At 36.2% G+C, this 19,937-nt stretch overlaps 1 protein-coding gene across 1 annotated transcript in view; it reads right to left on the bottom strand.

The window, feature by feature from the left end:
* Positions 1-299: 299 nt before the first annotated feature.
* The window catches only part of LOC121297714 (copine-9-like), a 119,377-nt gene continuing 99,739 nt past the window's right edge, over positions 300-19,937 (bottom strand). Inside the window, exons 18-21 of the mRNA XM_041224163.1 lie at positions 15,154-15,256; positions 13,051-13,108; positions 3,986-4,059; positions 300-3,188 (exon numbers count right to left, since the gene is read on the bottom strand). Coding sequence (XP_041080097.1) covers positions 3,012-3,188; positions 3,986-4,059; positions 13,051-13,108; positions 15,154-15,256 — 412 coding nt within the window. The 3' untranslated portion in view covers positions 300-3,011. The remainder of the gene's footprint in view (positions 3,189-3,985; positions 4,060-13,050; positions 13,109-15,153; positions 15,257-19,937) is intronic.

A 19,937-nucleotide genomic window follows, 5' to 3' on the forward strand; every position in this document is an offset into this window, starting at 1 on the left:
TTATGTATTTCAAGTATATTCTTTAACATTAGACATTATTAACAGTAAGTACTGGTAAAAGGTCTAGTTATTAGTTGTGAAGCATAATATATGGAACTACTGATACTGTATTGAAACTACAGAGGTGCCCAAATGTATTTAGCAGCTCAAAATAAAGCAAAGTATGAGATGTGGATGTCTATATTCTTATATATAAAAAATTCTCAATACTTTTCAATTAGGCTAAGAACTATATTGGAATTTAAGATTTTAAATTATAATGGAAAATATTAAGAACATTACTCTTTTCAGTGCAAGCTTTATTGTGTGTGTGTGCTTTTGTAATTATAATTGCATAATTGTAAATGATAAAATTACGCAAGAAATAAATAACTTTATTAAGCAATAGGTTATCTTCATTTTTAGACATTCATTTTTGGCTTCATGATTTCAAATCTAGATGGAAAAATAGTGCCAATACTTTTGAGCACCATTATAGAAGTGGCTTAAACATTGTCAGATTGTCCTGTTGCCCATAAAACCAGTCAATAGTCACTCCAGCAGTCAATTGTCAAAAAACTGTTTCAAATAAACAAAAGTTAACAATTTAATTGTAAAAAAAAAAAAAAAACATCAAAAAAATGGAAAATGAGGAAACAGTGGCACCTAGAGGAGAACCTAATATATGCAATGTCTTTCACCCTTTAGGCGCTAGTATTGGACCGGCAGTGTGTTTTTTTATAGCTGGTAAGGGATGAAAATCATCAAGGAATGCTATCCTCACTCATTGATTATTTAGCAACATCAACTTAGAACCAACCTGTATTCTCTCTTACAACAAACAAAACTAAATAAAACCATAAATATTATGAAATCCAGCCAAGTATTTGTCTGGCTAATCTAATTAACAATCAGTAAGGGGCCTTTTATTATACTAGTTTGTAGTATTCTGTATTGTTCTGCGACAGTATTCTGTGGCCAATTTACATTTCTAATTATTTTTGTAAGCTCTCTGTCCATAAAAAAACAACATAATTTAACCCATTTATTATGAAAACAATATAGAAAAAACACAAGCTTATTTTTAATGTTATAATCGTCTGGGGCTGCATTTACAGGACATCACATTCTCTGTGAAGAAGACAATATGGGCGTACTACATGAAACCAAGTACATCCTGGAATTCCAAATGTCCAGAAGCAGAATGTATTTTAAAGCGTATGGATTCTTTTTGAGGTTATGCTAATTCTTAGTTTGACTTGCTGTTTAAATTTACTTTGACGTTCAAGTTATTCCCCATAGTAACCATGTTGATTTTGATTCTGTGTTTTAACACTGGGGAAAACATCAAGGTTCTTGGTCTGCAGCCTAGACATATCTCCAGTGGGAAATGAATTGCACAAAATTGAGGTTATATGAAAAAGAAAAGTCACAGCTTCAACACCTGCAGGGTTATTAGGATTAAAAACAGTTACCATACTAGACTGTTGTACTCAATTGCTGAATTGCTCTGAAGAAGCTCCTCGAGAAAATACACTGAAAGGAGTGCTAACCAGGGGTTTAATTCATTTGCTTGTTTTTCAACTCAAATTTGAGAGATTTTTCAAAGTGCAGCAGATGAAGTAGATCAAAACCACTGTTTCTTCCTGGTCTCTAATAGCTTCCTGTGTGATAGGTCACATGGCCTGAATTGAGACCCCTCGCGACAAACTGAGCTATAGCACAGGAAGTGATTTTGTACCAGGAAGAGGCAGCATCGTTTCCTTCTGTAGCTTGACAACAAACCTAAAACATAAGAAAAGTTAAGAATGACAGGCAGCCATCAATTGCTCTTCTGATTGTTAGTAGCTCATTGATCTTAGAACTGGTCTAGTCAGTTCTTAAAGAATATATAAAAACAGAAGAATATAAAGTTGACTTATGCTCTTATGTTCTTGTCTTTGAAATACCTGTATATTCCAAATTCTAGTATAAAATACAAACAAAAGCTGAAGTCTTTTAAGAGAAGAAAAGGGACAGTAGTGATAATATTGATTTTTAAGCCTTGGTTATGGAGCATCTCTGGCTGTCATCTATTACTGCTGCTGTTTTATGGAAGATGTTCTTTAACACAATTATTTAGTTGTTCCAGAAGTCATTTCACTGCCAACCTGTCTTAGGAGAACTCAACCTGGAGAACAAAAATTGCTACCAATTGAAATCCATGTTTTCTATTTAAAATATTCTGCTGGATGTTTTTCATCATTGGTTTTTTAACAACTCTAATGCATTTAAATACCTCTTTGTTAAGAGATGCATGACCACAGGCACCTGAATGCATTGCTGTGTGAGCTAAAACCTGTTTTGAGGGAGTGTGTATCAAGTTAAACTTTGTAAACATCCAACATTAAAAGACGACTATCTGAAATACATTACATTTTACAGTAATACTAGAATAAGAGGGTAAAATAGGCAAATAACTTGTCTGAAGTAAAGTAAGCAGCAGGATCTTCTGCCTCTTGTGGTGATCATCTAATGAATCTGCATCCTACTTCAATGGAGAAACATGTTGATTCATTGCCTCGAAAAGTTGCCTTGAACTTCATGAAGACTTAAAGTTTATTTAACATCCATATGCCAACATCTGGAAGAAAACAAGCAATCCACCTACGCCTATGTATATATAATCTCAATTCTGAAACATTCACAGACTGTATCGATCGATAAACTAACTACTGTGCCTCTCTGCTCAAAAAACTTTTTTTTTTTTTTTACTGTCTTACGAAAAGATCAGGAATACATAAATGTAGATGTGCTGTACAAAACATGCGTTGCATACTCTGATTTTGCTACAAGTATGATGCTTCGTTGAGTGCAGCCTCAGACGACTAGGGAGCCCAAGATGTGAAGGAAGAAACAAAATTGCCTTCTTGCATGCATTCCTTGGTGTGAAGGTATGGTCTTGGATCCAAGTGTAGTTCTGTTCCTAGAACTGGATGGTTAAAAACGATGGTGCTGGAGGCAATTGTAGAGCCAGCCACTCACACCCCAGCTCAGATCCTCATGTGCAGCTGATTGGAGGAAGGCAGGGATGGGCGGGGCTCGATGCCATGAGATTTCATAAACGACAGTAACTGTTCGGGAATCTCTGCTAACACATCCTTTGCAAGCCTGGCCATGCTTAATACTTGGTTTCCAGAGCGGTCAATGTAATCTCGGAATGGCACAAACTAGGAGGGAATTAAAACACACACACTTATTTTAACAGCTTTTTAACACTAATATAATGTAAACCATACATTATATATTTTAGAAGTTTTTATAAAGAAACTAAAAGCTATACATTTTAGAAAAGGGAACACGGGACCATCTAAGACACATTAATAAAAGTGATTTACAGTACTCATTTTAAAATCTTGGTTTGCATGCAGTATTGTTCGTTATTCTAATCTCACATTCTCGGTTATAGATCTGTGGGGACTGTGCTGTAGCATCAGAGACTTTTCAAAGTGAAGACAATCAATTACAAATTAAAAGTTCAACTGTACACTGCAATGCAAGATAATGAAGTCAGGGAAATTAAATGTAAATTTAAGTCAGTACATCTTTAATGGGAATTAAGGCTTTCCAGAGAGCCCATTACCCATTAAAATACATTTCTGGCATTTCTTTTCATCCAGAAAGTGACCAGACAGCTGTACTATAATGCTTAATTTGTATTATTATTGTGTTAGTTGTATTATTTTTTTTAAACTTCTTTACTGTGCAATTTATCGCTGTATCTCTATCTCTAAACTTGAAGAAATGCATTTTTATAGTAAAAATAATGGGGTACATCAGTAACAAGTATTTTATTTATTTATTTATTTTTAACTTTTTGCTCCTGTATATGCATTTTTGGGGGAAAAAAATGGTCGTATTCATAATGAATACTTGTTTCAAACACTCGACACATCCTTAATGAAAATCCCAACTGAAGACAAAACTATCCAGACTGCTTATCATTGTATAATAAGAGCTTTTATACCTGTACAATGTCTCGTTCTGCAAAGCGCCCCCTGGATGAGACCCGAACTTCATCTCCATCCAGTTCCTCCATTGCTACAGAGAAGAACAAGAAAATATGAATGTAGCCGTGGTAACAATACGGGATTTTGGAATCTCTGTGTAGAAATTTGGAGAATCTTCTCAAATATTCTTAACCAGAAATCCAGTGGTTCTGAAATAAAGGGCAATAGTAATTTAAAGGCAGCTGCAGTAATACAAAATGGTATCACAGTGTTATGAACCAACAGACACTGATAATCCATTGCAGTAGCATGGTACCATCGGTCCCAGACAGTGCCACTGTCCACAATGTTAATGCTGTTGTCTGCTAGTGGTTCTGCTTATGATTCATCAGGGTGATACACTGGTATTGATTGTATCCCAACGGTATTTCAATACATGAAAGATTAGATTAAAATATATATATTAAAACATGACCCAAGAGAAAATTCTTTCATCTCACATCTATATATGGTATATAGGTTAAAAAAAAATAGTAAAGAATTATATATGTTGAGAGTTATTTTTGAGCAACAACATTCACAAAAATATCAAGAATAATCCATCCAGCTGTTTTAGAGCAATCTTTACAACAATATTTGGTAAATACAGCAATCAGTAATTCAGTCTCTTTGGCCACAAAGCAGTTTGGAAGATGTACAGGTCAGCAACCAATTTCCCTTAGGATGTTTGTAATGCTTGAGAAATGTGTAGTCATTACAGCTCTGTGATACAGCAGATGCAATTCATTTAGTTATGGTGGTGGGGCATACAAGCACCCCCCTCACTGGGAGAAAAAAAAATAAAAACGACAGGTTACTCACACAAATGATGTACTAAATCTACTAATGCCATTAAAACTGAATATTAAAAAATCTATATATGTATCATGAATTCATGGTGATTGCTCAAAGATTAACAGCAGTGACACATTAGATGAATAGATTATTTTAGGTTGAACAATCTATTTTTAAATCATGAGCTATTAGCTGTCAGATACATGTAATTTTCATTTATATATATAATTAATTATCTGTTGGTTTCCAAGTACAGACTGCTAATTGGGGTTAAAGTTGAACACTGAGCTACCACTTCTTCTCCAGCAATGGAAACACAATGGAAGAGAACCAGGAGGCACTGGAAGGACAGTATTACAATAAATTGCCACTGTGTGTGGGTTCATATCATTGGAATTCTACCAATGCCATATTATTGCAGCTGTGAAAGCATTGGCATTGAAGATAATTTGGATAAAGGTGGTGGTGTGTGTGGGGGGGGTTGGGTGCACAATCCTTATTGCATTGTTCTCAAACAGCACATTGACATGCTGAAGTGACTCAGACATTCTGAAGAGTTCTGCTGAAGCCGTCTCTGCTATTTTACTTACATTTAAAGAAAATAATAGAACACCAGTCTCAAATGTAAAGAAGAAAAACTATGGAATGGGTGGCTAAACCATTACAAGTAGCAGTCTTCACTTTATTTTGGTAATAGTTGCTACAGGATGTGCCCCAAAACGTGGATGTATTTTTCTGAATAGTACAGGCTGGTCCATGCCAGAGCCTAAATCTGCAGTAGCGCAATGTGCCTCCTAATCTGCCATTGGACCATGGGAACTGCCCCCTGTCTGCTGTAACCAGCTGCCGCAACAGTCTGTTGCTTTACCAACTGTCTACAACAGTGTCATGGATTTCAAAGTGCACTAATAAAAAGTAAAACATAAAACACAGGACATTTTATTTTCACAAAATGGAATACAATACACAGGTTTTACAAACAAAATACAAAACAAGTAATAATCACCCAAGTTAAAGTTATTATGGTGAGCAGGACCAGAAGCACAGACACCAGCTGTTCCTGAGTCCTGAAATGATCAGCCGTCTCCCTGCTCCTCCTTTATTCATGTCATCAGGCTAAACTGGCAACCAATTAACCAATTTAGCTTGACCACATTCTCAAAGTTTAAGCTCTCTTCCAATAAACCTTGTCGAGCCCCATTCTCACGTGGCTGGCTTGCCTGTTGGACTGGAACTAGATATACAGGTACACTTAAAAAGGGATTTGAACTAGAATCCCTGCCATAAAACAAACATACAACTTGAAGTTTGTTCATATAAAAAGCACACTCCAAATACATTCAGCTTAATGTGCAAGGCATCTGCCACAAACGCATGACAAAAATTAAATAGCACATAAGTTAATGATGTGAATAGGGTTGACTGTTACAGAACACACATAACATGTGTAGTCATACTGCTTCTGTATTTACAGGGGAATCTAAGCATCTGTTTTAAAAAAATGCCCATGGTTCATTTAAATTAAAATCCCTTGTTATGATTTTGAATACCAAGGGGGTAATTGAGTTTTCTTGCTTTTCCAGTTTTGCATCATCACCCTATATAACTAATTTTGCTTCATAAAGTCGAATGAAACCTGCTGAATAATGTCATGTTAACATATTGAATTAGATACTGTTTACAGTTTTCTATATACTGTACTACATTATATAAAATAAATCATATTGAAAAAATTGACATTTTAGAATCTAACATGAAATACTGTACTACAATTATGGCTTCCGGTAGACACTTGCAGTATCATTTTGTATTTCTCTAATTACATGGTTAAATAAAACTATCTAAATTAAGTTCATATATATAATATATATATATATATATATATATATATATATATATATATATATATATATATATATATATATATATATATATATATATATAAAACAATGAGTGTCTCAATCCTAAAACTTTTGGCTATAGCTGTATGCTTTATTTATTCATATCTCTTACTGCTTTAAATGCTGACATTTTGTAATAGTTTTAAGCTGTTTCATACTAGTTATAATAATATCTTTATCTACAGTCTCTGCACTAAAGGGATTTACCAAGAGTGCTTATACAATGCTCAGAATAGCTGGGTTATATCTCCCATTTTCCCTGAACTATATTTTTATACATGTGTTCTGTCTTAAAACTGCAAATGTATTTCATGCTAACCCCCAGCCTGCTGTTTTCTGCAGCATAGACAGAAGCCCTTTATAGAATAATTTACCTGATGAGGTAACATTTGAAAACACTTAAGCCTGGATACAATTTTCCATTAGGGAGTCACTATAAAGAGTGGATGCATAGATGTACCATACAACAAAATCATAGCGAGACTCGGCAAAAAGCAACATTATCACTGGGGTGTGCTGGGTGTTATGATTTTGCCAAGAGATTAAGGAACCTTTCAAATCTATCACAGTCACATGTTTATAGTCCACTTGAAAGGATGTTCATTAATTTTATAGATTTCAAGCATTACTTTAAAAAAAAAAAAAATAAACACTTAAAAAAATAAACATTATATAAAATGCTGATGAATCTTTAATAATCCTGGTAAAAAAAAAAATGTATAAAAATAAATGGGACAAAATCCCACTCTCACAACACAAACTATTAACGGAGCAATATGTGGATGAATGTGACCAGACATATGTTTCAGTTATACACTTTGCTTAAGCCATGGGCCTATGACTACATTGGCTTAAAGAATGTTTAATCTTTAAATCAGCTACAACTTAAATCAACCCATGGCTGTATATGACTGCTGTTCTACAGTGTGTGCAAGCTCTTCCAAGGAAGGCAGCTGTGTGCAGTTCTCTACATTAGCTGGGTGTAATATTGGTGTACATGGCAGCAACAGCAATCCTGGACAAACCAAATGTGAAAGTCAATCATTTCTGTGTTCATTGCATTGCCAGGAATGGATTCTAGCATCCTTGTTGCAGAGGAATCTAACCAGGGTAAGGACGACGGATTTCAAAGCCTTTGAAACGACACCTTTAAGATCTTCACTCTTCATACATTTCCATTCTAAGTTCCTGACATAGAAGCTGCAGCACTAAAGAGATATTTCACTTAAGCATCGCATTTGAGTGGATTAAGCCAATTAATGAGCTTGCTGGCTCTGAAACCTAGCGTTTTAGCACGTGCACCATCAGAAATTGACACCAAAGGAAAAATACCCTTTAGTCAAGTCTCCCTGGTTGTTTCATCTCATTGCCAGATTGAACATTATAGAGCCCTGCCCTACCTCAAGCTGAAGTGATTGAACAGAGCCCCCTCGCTGCCACATGGATCTGTATCCCGTGAATAAATAGAGCAGATTCTCCCAGGGTTGCTTACAGCAGATGGTCTCTGACTGAGGGCAGGAAGGTAACTCAGAATACTGTCCCTCCTGGGACGAGTTCTGCATTGGAACATCTGTTTTGGGACGGAAGGTACCCTGGGTTTCCTCTGGGAGGCCCCGACTTTGCATACCAGCTTCCTTCTCTGCCCTCCCTCCCTCTCAGCCCCTCAGTAACTACAGTACCAGGCAGAAATGTCAAGACCCAAGGCAGCACCAATTCGGTATCATAGCAACCCTAGCCACCTGAAGCTGCAGCCCCACAATCAGAGTCAGTTGATGCTGGTATTCAGTTCATCCTTCTGTGCACTTGTCACTTACCATCACTGTTGGTTATCCAGTTTGTTTACATTCCCCATGGGGAAGTCCCCTTTCTTGCCCCCTATCGTTTTGCAAACTAAATGGGCATTCTGCTGGGAAGGGCACTGTGAGGGGGTGACACTAGTAGGCACAATGAGAGCTTCCCTTCACATATCTGCAAGTGCCTCTCACCTGAACACTTCTGTCAAGCACCACCAAATTGGACTGTACCGAAGTTTGTGGTGGCTTTGTTTTCTGGATCAATGCAAGCTGAGACACCAAACTCATTGATATACTAGTAAGTATAAAGTGCAAAGAAACAGAAATAAACAACCACTGTGATAAAGATAACCAGTGAGTGCACAGAAACAACAATCCACACAAGCAACAAGAATTTGCATTTTAGTCACAAAGATCATCCTCTCTCCAGCAAGGCATGCAAATGAGCACGTCAAATCTGTCCCATCGCTGGCACAGATAATGATTTGAATTCCTAACATTTCTTAATGACATATTCCGACGCGGTTCCCCTGCTCTGTCAGTTGATGAAAGGAGCAGCACTCTGAGCAAGTGCCCATAAACTGAGATATTTATAAATTTACACATGCCAGCTCTTCATAACAGGTCCCTCCGAGATGCGAGCTCCAGTTATGCAGGGATGATAGTGACTTTAAAAACAACTAACAGAGAATTATTCAAACATTTCCGAACCAATGATTACAACCAAGAACCATGGTGCCAGTCACAAGAAGTTAGTTATTCTTAGTAAAACACTTCTCTGCTTAGTTATATAATTTTACCTTGCTACTAATCTCACCTGTCAAACTCGAATGAAGAACTCTGATTATATCCAATTTCTTTAATTTGGCATTTACAGAAATACTTTGTGCATGTTGTAAACTACTCTATTGCCAACCCACGCTTGAGAACAATTAATATTTCCATTGCCAAAGTGATGTACTAGAAACCTTGTGACACTCTTGTCTCTTCTACTGCTAAAAGTGCAAAACTTAGCAAAAATGTCCATAAATCAGGTCTATTCCACCTATTTTTCAATCGGTGTGGTGGTTCAATGGAGGAGTAGTCTATCTAGTCTCAAAATGTCTTTTTTATCATGTCATCATCAGCGACAGTGGAATCAATTGATATAAAACAGCGGCACATCGAAATACTGTTGTCATTACAGTCATTAAAATATAGACTGGCTTGTGTATCAAATGTCGCAACACAACAGGTGGGTTCAAAAGGCTTTACCCGGAGAGTACACAGTACTAGGAAGTGTACAGAGCAGCTGGTATTTTCTAACAAGACTCTCTCACATTTCTGCCTTGTATCCTGTATCCCCTACAATAAAGATCAACCCCAATCAATATACAGGAACCCTAATAGATCAAATGCAAACATGCATTAGTTCAAACCTGTAATCTAATGGTTTAGACACAAATTAAAGGCATAGTGTAACTAATTAAAATGAATTATTTTCCATCCTAGACTATAAATATTCCAGAGTTCTTATTCTTACAGGAATAAAAAAACTAAATAGACTAATATGAACTGTTGGATGTCTGGATATTACTTTGGACCCTTTTTTAAATTATTTAAACAGTGTGGTATTTAGATTTGCCACCATTTAGATCAGGGGTATCTAATCCTGGTCCTGCAGGGCTGGGGTCCCTCCTTTTTTTGCTCCAACTGTACTCTAAATTAATTAATTGGACCAATTAAGCTTTTAATAAGCATTTAATTGGTCCAATTTAAGGTACAATTGGAACAAAAACCAGGAGGGACACCAACCCTCCAGAACTAGGATTGGAAATCCCTCAGATAGAGGGATATATTAGACCTCAGCATCTAGTTGGTTAAAGGAATGATAATCACTTGGAAACACAATAAAATATGACTGTGAGAATGATGCTATGCTAATAAGAGGAAAGAAAATGAAAGCTTGAAAACAAACAGACTAACAGTAAGCAACATTTCACAAGCTGATGGCCCCGTGCTGACAGATGGTTCCAGCTCACACAAGCACTAGGTTCCAAAATAACAAAGAAAAAGGCTAGGCCCTATGGGAACAGGAGCAGACTTCATCCTTGGCTCTCTCTTAATTGCTGTCTGGTATTATGTTTACTTTATTTCCTGATGACTTGGAAAAAGATTTCAGGGAGACCAACCAAGTTGGCTGTCAAACTGGGAAGAAGCACACTCCTGCAGCTGCCTCTGCCATTCTGAAACTGAAAATATCTCACATATATGCTCTCCAAATCAATGACAAACAGTCCAATAGCAACCTCTCTTTTGTATTGAGTCGCTGTCAGACAAAAAACAGCACTGAGTGAGATAGATTGAACAAACTGGAATTTCACATCAACAATTGAAGGAGAATAAATTGTGTATAGATAAAAAAAAAAAAAGTGCACTTTTGTTTTTGTATTTGGAAACCTAAAGACAATTAATATTTCTATTGGAATACGGTTTTTGATTTTTTACAGTCTGATACACTGCAAATCAACCACCCAAAAATAGCTCATGTAAAACAGAACAGAAATCAGAAACACATGCCAATAAACTAAGTAGACATAGGGACCAATATGGGCAGTCAGATTGACACTGATTCAATGTGACGACTGTGCAAGGGTTTTCAAGTGTTATGGAGAAATACTCAACTGTGCTCAATGATTACTGCATCTAATTCCTTCAGAGAAGTCCAGAGTACAAACTAAGAGCAGTTATGGCAAGGCTGTATCATGAGGAGACCACATTGCATTGCTTAAGTTACAGAAAGGACATTACAGAACTGAAGAGCAACCAGATGAATCCCAGGGTCAAGATGAGTTCTAAAGATAAGCTGAGGGGAATGATTTATTTAGCCTAGAGCTAAGAAGAGATAGGAGAGACTTGATTGAAGGTTTTACAATCACACAAAAAGTTGACAAAGTTAAGACTAGTCACTACGTCAATCACAGCACAGAGACCAGGACTACAGGACACATTACAGACAGACTTAGTACAAAGGGTGGGAGACACTTTAGTGTGGTGAGTGTCTGGAGTTAGCAAGCCTGTTGCTGCTCACTGGGATCCTTCAAGAGCTGAGTAGAAAAGGTTCTGGGATGAATCAGTGACTAGGAATCAGACCAGCACTGATGGGATGAACAGCCTCTTTATTTGAAACAGTCTTGAATACAAAAACAGTGCCAACTGAACAACCAGTGCTCTATCAAAGTCTGTCACTGATACATCTCTGGACTCTGTTGAGCTGTATTGTCTCATCATAAAGGTTTCCAAAAGCTGAAGAGTTATGCCTAACTAACTTGACCGGTTTAACATAAAACTTTATAGAGCTGACTCTTTCTTTGTAACTTGGTTGTCTAGTAGACATCTTTATATTGCTGATCACGTAATTCTACATCAAATAAAAAGGATAAAGGGTTTTTGACAAGTTTCTTTGCAGACAGCTGTTGAATGGTACACTAGCTTTCCACAGCAGTTGATAAATGGAGACCTGCTTAAGCTTTAGGCTAGGTAGAGCTCTTTGTTTCAGGGCAGGTCTGTCTGTGACTGGAACAATTGATTTAATTGTATTTCCATCAGGCAGCTGCACCTTAAAAACCCTTTGATGTATTCATTGATGTATCAAAATGAATACTGTCTGAATGTTTGAGATACTAGCACCTGAGGTTCTTGGCAAAAGAAAAAGCACTGTTACAGGAATTAGGCATATGCAGATATTTCACAGTGGCTGGCAGTAGTAACACTCTGGTACAAAGTCTCTACCATGACTGGGTTTTCTTCAGTTCCACACACAGTTGAAAATTGTGCTATACACCGAGGAATATAATTGACTCAAATGCCATCGAATGACCAGATTAAACTTGACGAAGAAACAGTGTTTTCAGCTGGAAAAACTATTGCCCTCATATATCATGCACAGGAGACCAAAACAAAGAGACAAAAATAAAAATGCACAATTAAGACAAATTGAATATTCAACAAACAGGGGCAGAGACTGAAAACGTAATTGCTCTACACATTTTTTCAGCACTGAAGTGTACCGTGAAACTTTCAGGAAAGATGCAATTATTGATACAACAATTGTCCTCAATAACTCTCATCTACAGTCCATGCACTCTGTCTAAACTATATTGTACCATATTAAATGGTTTCTACCCAATCAAAAGGGAAAAACCTATATCTTCCCATAAACCTGTAAAGGCACTGTCTTATTCAATCAAGTTTACACTTATAGGTGGAGTGAGTCTCCACAGCAACATTCACCAGCATCCAGTAAGATGGCAAAACTCCAAACATGCTAAAGAAGAAGAAAAAAAAATGAATGTAGGGCTTCTGAATGTTAACTACGTGAAGTCTCAGTTCATAACATTCACAGCGCCCTAGACTTTATCACTTAAATATCTCATAGACAACCAGTATTAACCATTGATATAGAAGGGCCACCTATCAATATTAATCATCCTGGTGAATCCCTGTGACTTTTTCTTCTTGCTGTATATAAAAAACCCCTCTGTAAAAGAAAGCATCTTACTGATATCTACTCACCATCAAACTCTGCTGGGCCCACCCCAATGATTATGATGGACATTGGAAGAGAGGCAGCCTGCATAGATTAAAATGGGACACTCAGTCATAAATCAGGCTTTACCAAACAGCAAACAATGAATAACACATCAGTGCTATATTAAATCACACAAAACAGAAGGAAGCAGTACAGCACCCCCACCTTCCCCCTCACAGCACTGACTAACTGATTACTAACTGATAACTAAATGATTTTGAGACACACTTCAACAATTTTTTGCTTCACAAAAATAGCCTGCATTTAAATTTGAGTCTGTATAGTAATGTATGTATTAAAATCGGCAACAAAAGACGTGATGACCTGAGTACACAAACAGCAACGTGACTGACTGCCGAGAAAAGACAACTCTGCTCGAATACACAAGAAGCCATTTTCAAAGAAGCGCCATTAGCTTCCTGAAGAATTCGAAGAGTTGCTTTTGCAATTTCAGCATTTCTAACTAACAGGACCAGCTTGGATAAATTGTAAATGCTGATTAGACACCTGTATTTTTTGACATGCCAAGAAATACCACAGTTCACAAATTGGGAGAAAAACATGTGTGAGTAATCACGACTGGAAATGAGAAGCAGCACATAACTGCAATGCTCTGTGTGATAGCAGACGTCCGCAAACTGCCTCCATATGCATAACTGAGGTTGTATCTTTGTAAATGCATGTTTATTTTATGCTTTGTTTTTTCTTCAAATTCAGAGTGGGAAATTTGGTCTCCGTCATAAAACTAAGGGCGTCTTAAATTCGAAGGAATACGGTAATTAAAAAACAATAGGAAAGTGCAAAGGCATGTTATGGAACAAATAACTAGCAAGAATATATATATATATATATATACATATATATATATATATATATATATATATATATATATATATATATATATATATATATATATATATATATATATATATATATATATACACACACACACACACATAAATACCAGCTTTCAAAGTACAGTGCAGTGCACGTAAGGCTAAACTTTGAAATAATTCAGTATACAGACCCCACAGAATAAAACTATCTACATCTTTGGGATACTGCAGATAAGGAATTGCTAAGAAAAAAAAAAAAAACATGTGTCAGTTTGGGTTTGTTTTGCTTGACACAATACTTTTCAAATTGACCTTTCACAAGTGCATTTGTGTTCACACTGGCTAACACATTCTTAAAAGGTCAAATACCTTATGTAGCTGTTTTTCAGGACTTCATTAAATAGGAGCGGCAAAGAAAACAAACATTAGTACTCTACATAAGAACATAAGCAAGTTTACAAACGAGAGGAAGCCATCCGGCCCATACTCAAGGTTTGGTCAATTAACTACTGTGTCTTATTTTGTAATGAGATTCACTGAAAGAAAAAAAAAAGCCTATTGTGAAAAATAACAACTAAATACTGTGTTGGTCCTTTACCTTGGGCACCATAAAAACCTAATCAGGCATTGTAACTCACTTTTAACATCAATGAAAAATACAGCAATGCTGAAACATATAGGGATATTGACCTTCTCTACTTAAAACGAATGAGCAACGAAACAATGTGAAACCAATTGTATATTGCAATTCACTTCAGCAGTAGGGGAACAGCAAAATAATAAAGTGGACTGTGTTCAAAATGAAATGACACCTTTATAAAAATCTTATCTAATTAATATCCTATTCTGTATATTCTCTCAAAGACAGTCGCTCAGTTTGTGGGACAAGTTCTTGTGATTGCGCTAAATAGCAGATTGTATTAAAAATGTTCTTAAAAATATAAATACTGCACAGATTCAATGTAACACTCATCCAGTAATTAAGCCTATGGTAGATGATCAACCAGCAAGAAGGTAAAATGACCTGCACTTAAACTTTATTCAAATAAATATGTAGTTCTACAACTGGTACCTTATTTAAAAAACTGTACACCTCAAACTAAAACGATAGTCACTACTCTGAACTAATGTACCTGGCAATGAATTATGCTGAATGGAGACAATATTATTGCTGTTATGAACATTCATTGACACTGCTTCCCAGAGCTCACGGGAAACTGCTTGGCTCGATACATACATTAGCTGACTTACATTAACAATGGCTTCCTTCGTCTGCAGCATATCAGAGATGACGCCGTCTGTGATCATCAACAGGACAAAATACTGCGAGCCATCTGTCATGTTAGCGGCTGATCTGCATTGAATCAGAAGTCAGTTGAACATTTTAATGCATAACTTTGAATTCAATCATTTCTTATCTACATACTATTCAAATGCTACTTTCTAATCCATTTTAATTAATTACATACTTTCAAAATTAAGATATGGCTCAGGGTTAAAAAAAAAAAAAAGTGTGTCCACATGTATGTTCATTCATGTTATACAAAGGTAAGGATCATCCTTCCATTCATTTCAATGGGCTATGTGATGGCATGGTCATAGCGTTCTCAGGGCATCACCATAGTTATCTTTAAATCTATTTCTGTTAGTTGTATTTCATTTCAAATTGCTTTATAGCCATTGTATATCTGCAACATGGCCAAATAAGCAATGTAGCACAATGTAGGGTGTGTGCTTTGCCTTGTGACTCACAACGCACCCCTGACCATATCACACAATGACACACACACTGTTGTGCTGTCTCTTAATTGGACAACACTCATAATAAAACTGAACCTTTATGAGGTGGCATACATACTATGCCTCTGTGGTAAACTGTAAATTATGTTTTACTTTAAAAAACTGTAACTTGGAGGTATTATAAGGACAGGCTACACAATTAACTCACTGAACCCAAAACACAGGAAAGCAGAATGAAGAGCATTAGTAGATATACCGTCCAGTACAGCTCAACAGTCTACAGCTATGTAATACAATATGTAAATGTAACATTATTCAGTAAGTTACATTCAATTTTATGAAGAGACTTTTTTTTATTCTATAGGGTAATGCAAAAGCTTTGGCAATAGCTGTAGAATGCAGATGGACTTCATGGAACAGGTGGTATATAAGAGTGCATGTACAGTTCACAGCACCCGGCGAGACAGAAAGAGAGTGGCTCCAGTTAGGAATTAATTCTAACTAACTAACCTTCCCACTGGGCAGGACAATGGCCTGTCCTCTGGAACAGAACAGGGGAGACCAGTCATGGCCATTCCACCATTCAAAACACTGGAGCCCTCAAGGGCCCTGTTCATATAAAGAGTGTTTATTTCTGTGAGAGTAATCGGTCTTTAAATACCCTTACACAAGATGTGCAACTGTATCCCCCTCTTCCCCGCGGTTTACTGCTGCTACCTGCAGTCCAGTCCATGCTTTATCTGTGGCATGTATGTCACTATTTAACCACAGTGTACAAGATCTTTATATCTTGTTACTGCTTGATATGCATACATGCTAACTTGGTCATTAATGCATTGACACTAGTTTAAATTACGTAGGAAACATCCATATTTGTGAGTGACATCTGCAACCCCTGATTAATAAAATCTCAGGTAGTTTAACAAAGGTTTACAAAATGCCATGCTGTCTTCTACAAAATCGATACATCTTTTAATCAAGGCAGCCAGACATGCAATACAAGTACATGTACCACAACATCAGCAACGTTTATTTTTCAGTTTTCTTATGCCTTTTAAAATCAGTGTCATTTATTTTCATGAAACTACAATGCGGAGACTCTCAGGCCAAGTTAGGATTGCATGCTGGCAGAAATCAGTCTCTCAAATCACTTCAATGAAAAAGGAAACATAAAGTACATATAAATTACGGAAAGAATAAATGATTTACAGCTAGATTAGGGGTGGTGATTATATCACTCATTTTCCCTTGGTATCTCGGAATAGATAAATCATGGAAATATTTTAATGAGCAATTAATAACACAAGTATAATAATACCCCCAAATGTTCGCCTTTCTCTTGGTAAGTAGAAAAACTGGCGATAGGGAGCTCACTAAATATCTTAGTATCCCTGAATAGAAAATAGTCTTCTCTTCAAAAATAGGTTTCTGGCTAAGGACTGCCAAGGACAAAACTGCACTGAATATTGTACCACTGGACAGTCACCACTAAAATAGAACAAAAATGCTCCAAGCAGTGATTCAGCATTGTTAGGGTACAGTTCTATTTATAATTTATCATTATTTTTGTCCTTCTCATTAAATTATGTTGCATATTTTTAAAGAGGAGACAATTATCTATTCAGAGATACCAAGATATTTAGCAAGTAAAGGGTCTAAGTGAGAAAAAATCTGCAATATATTTGCTACTCCCAGTTGTTTTGTAAACAATTTGTTGTTTCCATAATTTGTGTCATTACTGTAGATTGTTAGTTTTCTGATGATAACTCATGTAAATTTAATGTAATATAATTGTTTATTCTGGTAGAGGGTTTGCTGCCCTTGACACTCATTGGCTGTGGGGGTTCTCAATCCTTTCCAGAGGGAGAGCATCTTGGTGTTGAGGGACTTCCCATGCAACCAGTATGGGAACACTACAGACTATACTGGTAATGGTGCTACATTTAGAAATTCTAAAAGAGACTAATTCAATAAATTAAAAAACAAAGTTTAGACTAGAAGTCTGTTCTGGCTACATAGCATATCAGTTAATAGGGAAAGCAGCTGGTTGGTTTATAAAGGGGTAAATGACTAGCTGAAATCTAGACTTGCATACACGCACACACACACACACACACACATATATATATATATATATATATATATATATATATATATATATATATATATATATATATATATATATATATATATATATATATATATATATATAGCTATAGAACCAGTTACAAGTTTTTAAAGGAATATAAGAACATAAGAAAGTTTACAAATGAGAGGAGGCCATTCGGCCCATCTTGCTCATTTGGTTGTTAGTAGCTTATTGATCCCAGAATCTCATCAAGCAACTTCTTGAAGGATCCCAGGGTGTCAGCTTAAACAACATTACTGGGGAGTTGGTTCCAGACCCTCACGATTCTCTGTGTAAAAAAGTGCCTATTATTATTTTCTGTTCTGAATGCCCCTTTGTCTAATATCCATGTGTCTAAATAAATCTAAATAAACCATGTCATATCCTTTGCAATTATCCATTATCGATGTTGCATCCTCAAAAAAATCGAGCAGGTTAGTTAGACATGACCACCCTTTCCTAAAACCATGTTGACTGTCTCCCAGGATACTGTTACCATATAGGTAATTTTCCATTTTGGATCTTATTATAGTTTCCATAAGTTTGCATATAATAGAAGTCAGGCTTATTGGTCTGTAGTTACCTGGTTCAGTTTTGTTTCCCTTTTGGTGGATTGGTATTACGTTTGCAATTTTCCAGTCTGTCGGTACAACCCCTGTGTCAAGAGGCTGTTGCACGATCTTGGTTAGCGGTTTGTAAATAACTTTTTTCATTTCTTTTAGTACTATTGGGAGGAGCTCATCTGGCCCAGGGGATTTGTTTATTTTAAGAGCTCCTAGTCCCTTTAACACTTCTGCCTTGGTTATTTAAAACTGGATAGGAACAGGTTGACATGTGGGGCGTGCTGTCTGTATCCTCCTTTGTAAAAACTTGTGAAAAGTAATCATTTAATATATTTGCTATTTTTTTTGTTCTTTGTCTATAATTTTGCCATTTGTATCTCTTAGACCTTTAACCTCCTCTTTGAATGTTCTCTTGCTGTTGTAATATTGGAAAAACATTTTGTAATTGGTTTTAGCCCCCTTAGCAATGTTCATTTGATTTCTCTCTTGGTCTTTCTAACTTCCTTTTTGACTTGTGTTTGCAGTTCCGTGTACTCTTTCTGTGTACTTTGTTCTTGGTCCCTTTTAAACGCTCTGTAAAGTGCCTTTTTCGCTGATTTTTAATTGATCTATTAAACTATTTTTGCAATTTAGTTTTATATTTAGATTTGTCTACTTTAGGGATGCAATTGTTTTGCGCTTCTAATATTACATTTTTGAAGAAACAACCTTTTTCTGTGGTTCTGTGGATGTTTTCTCTATTTTACTCCAATCTACTTCTGTTAGTCTATGTTTCATACTAACAGATTGTCTTAAGTATGATTATATATATATATATATATATATAATATATAATATATATATATAGATATATATATATATATATATATATAATATTAACGATATTGTAATCTTTAAAATCATAATATAATTATTACTATGATCTAAAAAGTTGAACTTAACACAGCAAAAAAAAAAAAAAGTTTGGTTTGACTGAAAATCCCATAACTGAGTGCTTTTGACTCAAATGTATCATTTAAACCAGAATGCCTTTGGCTAAATACTTTCCCACAGCATTTAGATAACCATCTTTATGGAATAGCACATATTCCATATCAGCACTTCCATTACTGCAATTCAAAGCCACAGAGCAGAGGAAGAGCAGGAGCACACGAATCCCATACAGAGGACAATCAGAGTTAGTACAGGAGCACACAAATCCCATACAGAGGACAACCAGGGGAAGTGCAGGAGCACACGAATCCCATACAGAGGACAATCAGGGGAAGACTGGAGCCCTAGCACTGCTGATTACATATCTACCAGCCAAGAGGCTATTAACATGATCTGACTCAGGAGCTCCGTGCTCTGCTTCAGATGAATACGTTTTGTGTTTTGGTGTCACTTCTTGTGCAGTGTGGGCCACATGGACCACAAAATGAACCATAGAGAGTAAGTGCAATTCCCTTGTTATTTTGCCCATTTTGTTCCAGAAACCAAAGATATTTTTCTGGTCAGAAAAATTAGGATCAGATTTTATGTTGTTTTGAATTATGAGGGTTGGTCTGCAATCCTGGTCCTCGGGGTTAATACAATGACTGTACCGTTAAAGCGGAAACAATATT

The sequence above is a fragment of the Polyodon spathula genome, chromosome 23, assembly GCF_017654505.1.
Source record: "Polyodon spathula isolate WHYD16114869_AA chromosome 23, ASM1765450v1, whole genome shotgun sequence".
NCBI lineage: Eukaryota > Metazoa > Chordata > Actinopteri > Acipenseriformes > Polyodontidae > Polyodon > Polyodon spathula.